The 12172-nt window shown below is 41.9% G+C and overlaps 1 protein-coding gene across 3 annotated transcripts in view; it reads left to right on the top strand.

Annotated features, from left to right (window-relative positions):
* Nucleotides 1-12172, top strand: part of Anks1a (ankyrin repeat and sterile alpha motif domain containing 1A) — a 100121-nt gene that overhangs the window by 22493 nt on the left and 65456 nt on the right. For all 3 annotated transcript variants that reach the window (XM_013029641.1, XM_013029642.1, XM_013029640.1), the window contains one exon: nucleotides 1690-1810. In XM_013029641.1, the coding sequence (XP_012885095.1) occupies nucleotides 1690-1810 (121 nt within the window). The remainder of the gene's footprint in view (nucleotides 1-1689; nucleotides 1811-12172) is intronic.

Raw genomic sequence — 12172 nt, 5'->3', positions numbered from 1 at the left:
AAGTGGAGGGTCCCACTGTGCTTAGCAGAATTTTGAAAGAGCCCATCATTCTGACTTTAGAGTGGCAGCCTTGTTAACAAACAGGAGCTGTGGCCTCTCATTTAGTCTGAGGCTAGGAGAGTCCTTCTCATCTCCTTAGGCTGTGACATAGTGAGCTGTGCCTTATAGAGGCAAGATCCTGATGAATCACAAATCTGATAGGTTTCATAGGTTTCCACTAAGCTGTAGGATGCTCAGATTGGGAGGTTTCTCTGTGTACAGAAAAGTCACATTTGTAAGGCCTCATTACTTGTTAGGTGCAAATGGAATCCTCTTCCCTCCCACCTGGTTTGTAATAAATTACTTGTCCTAGCCAAACTGTTCAACAAGAGATTTTTGTGCTTTGGTTGCTATTCTAAGAGCTATTATATATGATTATTAATTTTCCTGAGAAACACAATGGCATCTTAGGATAAATAAGCAGAACTGTCCTCTAGAGCAAAGAACCTCCATCCTCCCAGTATGGTTATAGTACTTCATAAAGGTTTCTCTGGCTTGTTTTCAGGAGGAAATCTCAGCTATTCTGGTGCCATGCCTAGTGGTGACCACCAGACCCTCAGCTTCACAGCTGCAAGTGTTCTTCCACTGGAGATGCTTGGCTGCCTGAATCATGGCCTTCTCAGTAGACAGAATCTTGCCATAAAATTCTTACCTCCTAGCTGCTTGACTCTTGAGAGCAAAGATTGGAGGATGTAATTTAAGATTTTGTTACCTATGTGATAGGAAGCCAGCTTTAGGGAAATTCTTCCTTCCCCTTCATCCCCTCCTAGCCTTTCCCCAGACCCATGAAGAGAGGCTCACAACAAGATAGACTTACAGATCATTTGGTTTCTAATTGGTAGATATTAAGGATCAGTCAGAAGTTATTTTGCTTCCATCTTGGAAAGATGGAAAGGTTACCAGCCTTTGAATAGTATGTGTGCCTGTTGGAAAAGAAACATGATATTGTGTTCCTAACAGCCACTTGGGAAGTGTTATTCTCAGGAAAGAGATTGTGCAAAACACCATGGAGAGGGAAAGGCAAGGGGAGGGCAAGGGTCATAGATTTTATGTGTTGTTCTTTCAAGGATAAAATGAGGTAGGGAAAGAGGAGCATTCCAGTCAAACCACTGAGATTTGACCTAAGGCTGAGTACTTCATGAAGAAAGAGGTTTGCTTAGCTCACAGTTTTTGGAAAACCCAAGACCAGTCAGCTCCATCTGGTTAGCCTCTACTGAGGGTCTTCTGGCTGCCCCTCACCATGATGGCTACATGCCATGGTGGGAGCATTCAGAAGCAAGAGTTGGGGAGGTGCCAGGCTTGGTTATAACAACTTAACTCTGTTGGTACTAATCCAGTCCCACAAGACCTAGAACTCCAGAGAAGCAGTCTCAATCCATCCATGAGTAGATCCAATCATGAATGCTCCCACAGCCGAACCTCCCACTATACCCCATTTCCTAAAGATATTTCTGTTCTTCATCACCTCCACTATGGGAACCAAATTTCCAGCACTGAGTCTTTGGGTGGCAAACGATAGCAGATGCAGTTCCCTGTGACACTTGAATTATCACCTTCTCTTCCCCTTAGAGGCAGAGGAGGTGACAATCTTAACTGTTCAACACCACCTGTCTGGGTACTCAGGGAATACTGGGTATTTCTCTTTCATAGGTCCTGGCCATGAGACCCAGAATTCAGGGGAGTGCGGCCAGGGAAGAAGATGAACACCCTTATGAGCTGCTTTTAACAGCGGAGACGAAGAAACCAGCATCAGTGGATGAAAAAATGAAAGGTACTCCCCACCTCACTCCCCACGGCAGAAACAACTCCAGAAAGATTTGAAAAGTTTGTACTCTTGGGTGGAAGGGGACAGTAATGTTCTATGGTGCTGCTTGGGTTCAGGCAGCTGAATTTAGCAGCAGGTTTGGCAACATGGTCTTTTATTTTCCATACCTGTCCCAGGTTGGAGGCAGCTGCCACCTTCCCCCACACACAGCAAGGAAAAGATTGGGTCAGCCTGAGTGACAGCTGTGGGATGAGGGCAGCACACACTGAGGCTCAGTCATGAATACCTCAACCGGTCGGCATAAAACAAGCCCAACAAGTCAGTCCCTTTGGGTTTGGGCTGATGGCACAGACTCTGCCTTTGAGTCCTGACCTGGGAATGGGACACTCCTAGCAAAGGGCCTATGGTTGGCTGCTGTCCGGTAACTAGAGTGCTTGTTGCCTTGGCCTACTTTCATTGGCTCTGCAAAATTCAGTTTCCTTGGTGAGGGCGGGAATGCGGCAGGACCGGGTCCAGCCTGTCGCATAAGTGCAGTGGGACCAAGGTGAGAGAGTGCTGCTGCAGCACTGGGCTAACAGTGGTTCTCTAAGGAGGAATGGCAGTGCGGTTTTCCACTGTAGTGTGAGGGACGCCCTGTGGTCTGTCCCAGCTTCTGTGGCTTGCAGGTACTCCATGCTTTATGGCACATGAGTAAGGCCTCTTTCAGTCCTGAGACAGCCCATGGCTTCTGGAAGACTGGGCATAAGATGGCTTCCTTTGAAATGCCTTTGCTAGACCTTTCAGAGGATGCAGGTGCCTAAGAAGATGTGCGTGTGGTATGGGCATGGCATTGTAGACCTTATTTTCTTATTATCATTTATCATGTTTTTAATTTTATTTGTTTAGGTTTTTTTGATACAGACTTTTAATTCTCTGTGTGTGTGTGTGCTTGCATGTGTGTGCCTGCATGTGTGTGTATGTGGGGGGGGGTAGACGTGTACATGCCAGTACTGGGGCTTGAACACTGTCCCTTGAGCACTGTCCCTTATCTTACTCATTCAAAACCAGTGTTCTACTGCTTGAGCCAAAGCTCCATATCCAACCTTTTGCCAATTAATTAGAGATGAGTCTCATGGATTTTCCTGCCTAGGCTGGCTTTGAACAGTGATCCTCAGATCTCAGCCTCCTGAGTAGTTAGGATTATAGTTGTGAACTACCAGCATCTGGTGTGGCTTTGGACTCTTGATCCTCCTACTTCACTCTCCTGAGTGCTGGGGTTACAAACATGCACTACCACTTCTGGCATATAGAAACTTTGTAGTCATTTTTCCTTCTTTCTACATTTTTTTTTCCAGGGCTGAGAATGGAACCCAGGGCCTTGCGCGTGCCAGGCGGGCGCCCTTCCACTGGGCTAAACCCCCAGCCCCCTCTACATTTTTTATTAACATCAGTTAGTTATACAAGGGAGTTGTGATTATTTTCATAGTAAGTTTTGTTTTGTATCTTACAGTTTTCATTTAGAGCTTTTAAAATAGTTACAATTTAGATACATTAACAGTTGTTTTGTGTGTGTGTATGTGTATGCACGCAGTCCTATAAATTTTGACAAAGTTGTGTAATACAGAACTGTTTGATCATATGAAAAAAAATCTTCCCATGTCTCTATAAGAAATCCCTCACTCCTCACTCCTTAGCCCTGGCAACTACTGTCTTGATGTGTCCCAATGATTTTATCCTTCTCAGAATGTTGTAAAAATGGACTCAATTCAGCATGTGCTCTTAGCATAACACTTACAAGATTTGCCCATGTTGTTGCAGATATCAGTGATTTGTTCCTTTTCATTGTGAGTTCTATTCAAGGGACATTGGGTCATGTGTAGTTTTTGGCAATTATAAATAGAGCTACTATACATACACAGATTTCTGTGTTGAATGTGTTCTCTTTTCACTTAGATAAACACATTGCAGTAGGATTGCTGGGTCCTAGGACATCTCTGATGTTATGTAAGGAAATTGCCCAAGCATTTCCCAGAGTACTTGCACCATTCTGCATCCCCAGCTGCAGGACATAAGAACTCTTGCTCAGTGTATCCTTCTTAGTGCCTAACATCATTAGGTTTTTAAAAATTTTAGCTCTGCTAGTAGGTATGTTGTGATATCTTCTGAGGGGTTAAATTTCTATTTCTATAGTTGAGCATCTGTTTATATGATTGTTTACCATCTGATGAAATATCTGTTGAGACCTTATGCTCATTTTTAAAACTAGATTTCTTATTACTGACTTGTGAGTTCTCTATATACTTTGGACATAAATTCTTTATCAGATGTATTTTTTTCTCTCTGTCTGTGACTTTGTCTTTATATTAAGAGCGAAATTCTTTATTTTTATTTTTGGATCCGGTCGTGGGGCCTGAACTCTGGGCCTGGGTGTTGTCCCTCAGCTCTTTCAGCTCAAGGCCAGCGCTCTACCACTTCAGCCACAGCACCATTTCCGGCTTTTTTTTCTGCTTATGTGGTGCTGAGGAATCGAACCCAGGGCCTCAGGCATGCAAGGCAAGCCCTCTACCACTGAGCCACCTTCCCAGCCTCTGGTGTATATATATATATATATATATATATATATATATATATATATATTTTTTTTTTTTTTTACCGGTCATGGGGCCTGAACTCTGGGCCTGGGCGCTGTCCTTCAGCTCTTCAGCTCAAGGCTAGCGTTCTACCACTGGAGCCACAGCACCACTTCCGGCTTTTTCTGTTTATGTGGTGCTGAGGAATCGAACCCAGGGCCTCATGCTTGCAAGGCATGCACTCTACCACTGAGCCACCTTCCCATTCCCTCTGGTATATATTTTTAATCACAACATTTACAGAGGATAGAGTGGAGCTGTTCATTTGTTTACAAGCAAATGAAATGAAAATTAACCCCTACAGCAGAGGTATTGTATGCTCTCTTTGACAGTGGCTCTTCATAGAAACATCATCTTTATCATGAACGAGGAGGGAGATTCCAGATCTTTGTCTCTTTTTAGAGGCTTCATCTGGAGATACTACAAATATCTAGCTCAACTTTTAGAAGAAAGAAAAAGGGAAGATTAGACTATCTTCATGGGGGGGGGCTGTCTGTTGTCTGTCAGCTATCAGTAGGCATTTTGTCTTCCAATATTCACCCTCATCTTGCTCATTCCTACTCTGTATCAGTGGGTGAACGAACCCTTGAGGGGGTGGTGTGGGAGGTAAATTTAATTGAACTATAGTGCATGAGGCGTGCCTGCCTCCAGGCTAGCTTCTTGGATCACTCAAGGAGCTTTCAGACAAAGGGGCTGAGACATTAACTATGAAAATGAGCTGCTGGTATCTCAGCAAGCCCTGCCTGTCCTGTCAGCCAGGTCGGAGTAGCTGGCCTGGGAAAAGCACCTGCTGGGTTGGTAAAGGAGGCAATCATATGCTGTGAGATAGCTAAATCCTTCTTGCTGTTCCGTTAATGTCCTTATGCAGCCTTTATGAACGAATTGATCCGTTTGCCAAAGACTGTGTGAATGAGACCATCAAAGCTTTCAGCCTTCTTTAATATATATTCAAAACGCTATACTGTGAGGGGTGGGGTGGGAGATTTTTAAATTACATTTGAAATTTATATTAGCCACTGAAAAAGAAAAAAACAAGGTAAATAAATTGAGAGATGAATATAAAGATAACGGTAATGCTCTGCTCACCTCTCTACTAGTCACAGTTGCTGAAAGTGTGGTGTGTACTTCAGACTATTTGCTGTCTTTATATAGAGTCCCTGGGAGAGATTGTTTTGTTTGCTTTTAACCTAAAATGAGATCATATGTTACAAATAATTTTGCAATTTTTAAAATATTTCCTTCACTTATAGATCATAGTTCCAATTTTGTCTTGGTTGTTAAAATCTACCTTATTCTTTCTTAATAGCTGCTAAATACCTCATAACTCATGGTTTCATTCTGCAGTTGACAGATGTATAAACTGTCTCTGGTATATCTGTTATAAATTATATCACTGTGGATATTCTATACATGTAGAATTCCATACTTAGAAGAGTATTTCCTTAAAAGAGATTGATAGTAAGTAGAGTTAGCAGAGTACTCCTGACGTTGAGATCTCATGGCTGCACTAGAGAGCCCTCCCTCCATGGCAAAGGCGCACACTCCTCCCGGCACACGGCACCTTTTACCCCATAATAAGAAAGGTGAAAGGACTTTTAAAATTGATGTTTGCTAAATGAGATGATAATGTTAGCATTGATATCAAACATAACATCTATAGTAAATGACATATTAAAACATTCATAAAAAAAAGACATTGCCCTTACTCAAGAAATGTTAAGGGTCTTGTCTCCTTCCTGGAGCCAAAAAAAGGCCAAATTCTATATTATTCAAGTTAGTTATAACTGGATGAAAAAATTTCCTAATTGCATGTTACTGTTAGTAAGTTAAAAATTATGCTACTATAAAAAGAATAGCACATACTATCACACTTATATGAGTAAGTAATTCTGTAATTACAATTATTTATAATCCATTTTGATATATCTATCTAATCATTCTTTTCCCATACTGTATTCATAACATCTTCCTTGATAAATATATGACTTTTGCATTTAAAAAAGTTGATATTTGCCCAGTCTAGTAAAATTGTGTATCATATTGATTAGGGTTATGTACTTACTTTGTCTCTAAGTTGCCTGTCTTTTTTTTTTTTTTTCTTGCCAGTCGTAGGCTTGAACCTAAGCACTATCCTAAGCTTCTTTTGCTCAAGGCTGTACTCTACCACTAAGCCATATTCCCAGTCTTTAATGGTAGCTGGGCCAGTTGGTGCACATCTATAGTCCCAGCACTAGGGAGGCCTGAAGCAGAGGATCCTATGAGTCCATTTGCTTGAGTTCAGTCTGGACAATGTAGGAAGACCTTTCATCTATCTCAGCCCCTGCCCCCCTCCAAAGAAATCAGTAATAGTAAATACTCTTCATGTAAATGCTTTTAATATTTGGCCAAATTGGTAATCAAAGGAAAGTTATACTCAGAGCAGTGTTACTTAACCTCATTTGTTATAAACAAGGATACAATATATTCAGAAGAAAGTTTCAGGGAGGAATTAATACAGATAAAAAGTAGATAATACATCTCACATATTTTATGGTGCACACATTGCACTTCAACTAGGGAAAGAAAAAGGCAGAAATAAGTATAGAAAGCAAAAAGTGATAGGTTTGTTTCTTTAAAGATCTATAACAATTGTGATCTAGAAGAGAAAAACTACAACATGTAGGAATGATGTAGAAAATATATAACTATAAATTCAGAGAATAAAAATTTAGTAACAAAGTTTATAGGAAGAAATTCTATGGCTATGAAGTTGCTCCCCTGACCCCAACATTGAGAGTTATCTGGGAAAGTCTGGGCTTGATGCTGGCATTTGGTACCTGGAAAGGAAGGATGCTAAGCCCCCTGTACTATACTGGTCAGTCATGTACAATGAAGGATTTCCCACCCATAAATGCCATGTGTGCCTGTGGAAATGAAGACAGCTGGGGGTAGGAAAGCTTTAGTGGATTCAGAAAGTAGAAAGACTATGTCTCCCAAAAGGCACTTAGCCCAGATGGTTTTTGGTAGCTTTATTCAGATAGAAGTTCTTTTGTAACTTAAGGTGTTTGAACTACAGGGGGGAAATAAAGCTGGTTGAACTGAGAGCCAGGTGTTCTGTACAGCCTAGTTGTTTATTTCTCATTATTACTTGACTGTTCCCTGGCCACTCTGGACATGTCACTATTCCAAGACACAGTGGCTAACTTCCAAGGTTTGACAATAAATAGAAAGTAGGCATGAGGTCTAAGAGTCACAATGTTATCCATACTGCTCCAGCACTTGGGTCTGAAGGAAAGACTCACTTAGGGTGGACAGTGATGCTGATTCCTGAAGACTGCAATACTCATGAACTCTGGTATGATGCAGTCACACTTCTGAGGTTTTGAAGATGCAGTTAAGTCAGTATTCTCTCTTTGTGCCTCCATATGGAGGCTTCTTCTTCAGCTCCCATTTCTACAGCACTGCAAGTTCCTAGAGCCTTCAAAGAATCCCACAGTTGAATTGCATTGGAATGGCATTCTCTCTGGTATGCTTCTACCACAGTCCCACATTTGCTGTTGGTTTAGTGATTAAAATAGGTACCTGTGTTCAGTCTTTCTTTACCTGAAAATTTAGGCCAGTTTTCATGGGAGATGCCAAGGAGTCAGAATTTGCATGTTTAAGTTTGTAAATGAGACAGTTTAGCAAGAAAGTGTCAATAGTCTTCCCTCACCTTGCTTTAGGCTGTATATGAACTGTCTTGCTCTTACAAGCTTGTTTCTGAGTTGGAATAGTTCACTTTTCTTTCCATTATGTTCATGCCTTGTGAACTGTGTGTCTATATTTTCTTTCCTCCAAATGTATTGCCAGCTATTCATATACATGCACATATGTGATACAAACATAAAATAATTTGAAAAGGGCAGAATGTTCAATTAGTATAAAAGTAACTAGGTCAGTGTAAAAGATAAGAAATGGTGTTATGAAGAATTTGGCATTCGAACCAGGCACTAAAATAGAGAATTAAACTTGATAGGCAGAAGTAAGTGGAAAGCACATTCCAGGCAGGGCGTGGCATAAACTACAGTGAGTGGTGGGAGACAATAGAGAGTGTGTTTGCAGAATAGTTAGTGATCCAGCTTGTCTGGGACAAAGGGAGCTTGTATTGGATCTCAAATGTCAGTCTTTATTCCAAAGATTGAAGTGGTGTTGAAGCTTTTTGAGTGTGGTGACAGGATTGTAGACTTTTAGATTGTAAAAGATTAGGAATAGGAACACCCTAAAGTTAGGAGAATTCAAGGAATCTCTAAAGATAACTAGAGTCCAAACTAGCAGGTAAGTAGGAAGAAAGGAAGAGGATGGATGGGTGAGTCATTAAAGCACCATTAAGAAGACTACATATCCTCCTGCAGGAGTTTGAGGGGAGGGTATGGAGGATAATTCTGAGATTTTGAGCCTGGTTAACTGAGAAAGTACTGTGCAGCTAAGAGGGAGCTGAGGGAGGGGCATGCTTGGGGAAAGATGTTAAGTCCAATTTTAACTGTGTTAAGAAAACATATGTGTAAAAAGACTCCATGAACACTTATAGATGCGGCTGATATTCAAGAAAATGTTGTTAGAAATACAGATCCAGGGGCTGGGAAGGTGGCTCAGTGAAAGAGTGCTTGCCTTGCATGCATGAAGCCCTAGTTTCGATCCTTCAGCACCACATAAGCAGAGGAGGCCGGGAGTGGTGCTTTGGCTCAAGTGGTGGAGCACTATCCTTGAGCTGAAGAGCTTAGGGACAGTGCCCAGGCCCAGAGTTCAGGCCCACGACAGGACCCCCCCCCAAAAATTAATAGAACATAGGTGCTAGGGTGACAATGATGGCTTGAAAAGAATAGAAGAGCCAGACATGGTAGTATACACCTGTAATCCTGCACTCAGATGACAAACCTTTTAGACTCTGTCTTAAAAATAGGGCTGGTGATGTAGCTCAGTGATAGAGTGCTTGTATAGGCCCTTGCACCAAGCCCTGGCACTGCCCGTCACCCCCAAAACAACAACAACAAGAAAAAGGATAGAAGACATGAAGAATTGGTCAGATGATGATATCATAGTTTAAAAATAAATAAATGAAGGCTGACTATGCCTGAACAAAAGGGCAACTGGGCTTGGTAGTCAGGCTTACATTTAAATCAATCCTTCCTTCCTTCCTTCCTTCCTTCCTTCCTTCCTTCCTTCCTTCCTTCCTTCTTTCCTTCCTTCCTTCCCTCCTTCCTTCCCTCCTTCCTCCCTTCCTCCATTCCTCCCTTCCTTCCTTCCTTCCTCCTTCCTTCCTTTCTTCTTTCTTTCTTTCTTTCTCTCTCTCTTTCTTTCTTTTTCTTTTTTCTTCTTTCTTTCTTTCTTCTTTCTTTTTTATGGTCAGTCCTGGGGCTTGAACTTGGCCTGGGTGCTGTCTCTGAGCTCTTCAGCTCAAGGCGAGCACTCTACCACTTGAGCCACAGTTCTACTTCCAGTTTTCTGGTGGTTAATTGGGATAAGAGTCTCACTGACTTTCCTGCCCAGGCTTGCACTGAACTGCCATCTTCAGATTTCCTCCTGAGTAGCTAGGATTGCAGGCATAAGCCACCAGCGCTCGACTTTTTTTTTTTTTTTTTGAGGGGGGTGGTCAGTTTTAGGGCTTGTACTCAGGGCCTGAGCACTGACCCTGGGCTCTTTTGCTCTACTACTAGTGCGCTAGTGCTAGTACTAGTGCTCTATCACTTGAGACACAGTGCTACTTCTGGTTTTTGAGTGGTTAATTGGAGATAAGAGTCCCATGAGGACTATTCTGTCTGGGCTTTTTGAACCACAGTCCTCAGATCGCAGCCTCCTGAATAGCTAGGATTACAGGTATGAGCCACTGGTACCCAGCCTCCTACATGTAAAATTTTAATCTCCCACTTATAGGCTGTTGACCTTGAAGGAGTCATTGAACTTTGTTTTTTCTTTGTCGGTTGTGGGGCTTGAATTCTGGGCCTGGGCACTGTCCCTGAGCTCTTCAGTTCAAGGCTAGAGTTCTACCACTTGAGCCACAATGCCACTACTGGTTTTCTGGTGGTTAATTGGAGATAAGAGTCTCACAGACTTTCCTGCCCAGGCTGGCTTTGAGCTACAATCCTCAGATCTTAGCCTCCTAAGTAGCTAGGATTATAGGCATGAGCCACTGGTGCATGGTACTTTTTTTTTTTTTTTGAGGTGCTAAACATTCTGAGTGCACCAGTGTCATTGAACTTCTTTTTTTTTTTGTCGTTCGTGGGGCCTGAACTCTGGGCTTGGGCGCTGTCCCTGTGCTCTTCAGCCCAAGGCCAGCACTCTACCGCTTGAGCCACAGCACCACTTCTATCATTGAACTTCTTAAGCCTCAATTTCCACATGTAAAAAAGGATAACAATTCTTATTTCATGTTCATTATGAACTTTAAAAAGAGATTTCTTACCATAGTGTCTGGACAGAATAATTAGTATTTAATAATGCTAACTGTGAGAAGCCAGCTGAGTTAGACAAATTGCTAGGGAACTCAGTCAGTTGTTTCTTATTTAAAAAGGCTCAACATTCCAACAACTGCAGAAGAGAAAGCAAATGTCTGTGAGTACCAGTATTGGAACTGGCAGAAGATCAAGGGGGAACAAAGGAGGCAAGTGTGCTGTTAAATTAGGCACTTAGATATCACGACTGTTTGGAAACTGATACAGCAGAGCTGGTATAGTGAAAAATAGGCCCGAGGTCAAGTGAACAGACCTTTAGGAGGAGTTCAAGTAAATGGGAATATAAGGTACTGAGGTAATCAGGACTGAGTCAGTGTGAAACAGTCTTAGGTCCCAGTGGGCACCAGGATGAGTAGAGATGGTTCAACCTAAAGATTCACTACTACTATTTCCTGTCTGGACCAAACTGGCAAGGCTACTGGTTCTTCCCTGGTATTTGGGTTTTATTCCATCTGGTTTACAGAGCTACTTAGAAGAAACCAATTTCTTTTTGTAGAGTTGGGGGCAAGGAGAGGGAAGGAAAGCAGCCTCTATACGCAGTGTTCACATGAAGACAATGCTGGCATGAAGAACAGCTAGGAAGTGGCTGTGAATGAAAATGATAATGCTAGCAACTCCCATTTACTAAATGCTTCTTAGGGGGCCAGCCACCGTGCTGAGTTGTTTCAGACCGATTGTATTATTGTAAATCTCAAGACAATTTTTCAGGGTATTGTGGTGCTTGTCCCTGCAAAATAGATGAAGAACAGGTTAGGCATTAGAGCTGGGACTTAAGCCCTGGTCTGACTAAATCTAAAACCTGTGTTTTTAACCTTGAGACTAAACCATTCATCAGAAGTCCTGCTGCTGTTCACATTTTTAACATTATAGGACTCAAAGGGATCATAGAGATCATCTGATCATAGGTTCAGACCATCCTAAATCACAAACCTAGTTATCCCAGTCATTTATGTTTCCAAAGAGACTCACAGAGGAATAATCACAAGGCTGATACTATAACCTGGGCCTCTTGAATCTCAGTTCAGCCCTTGTTTTCTTTCTTAGGCCACTGTGGACCAGATTAGATTCTGTGTTTCTGTCTTATCTAAGTCTTCAGCAATGTCTGTATAACCCAGTGCTAATTTCCAGCCCTCATTTAAATGGATATAGGTGACTGAAAATGTGCAAAAGTTAAGTGTTATTATTCACAAGCCATCCAGATTCCTATGGATCATCACAATAATTAAAACGCTACACAGACAACTTGTTTATTCAGCTCACAGGGTAAAAGGAACATAAACACACAGAATAAA

This window comes from Dipodomys ordii, unplaced genomic scaffold (genome assembly GCF_000151885.1).
Source record: "Dipodomys ordii isolate 6190 unplaced genomic scaffold, Dord_2.0 Scaffold120, whole genome shotgun sequence".
In the NCBI taxonomy this organism is placed as follows: Eukaryota; Metazoa; Chordata; class Mammalia; order Rodentia; family Heteromyidae; genus Dipodomys; species Dipodomys ordii.
This window is presented reverse-complemented; position numbering and strand designations above follow the sequence as displayed.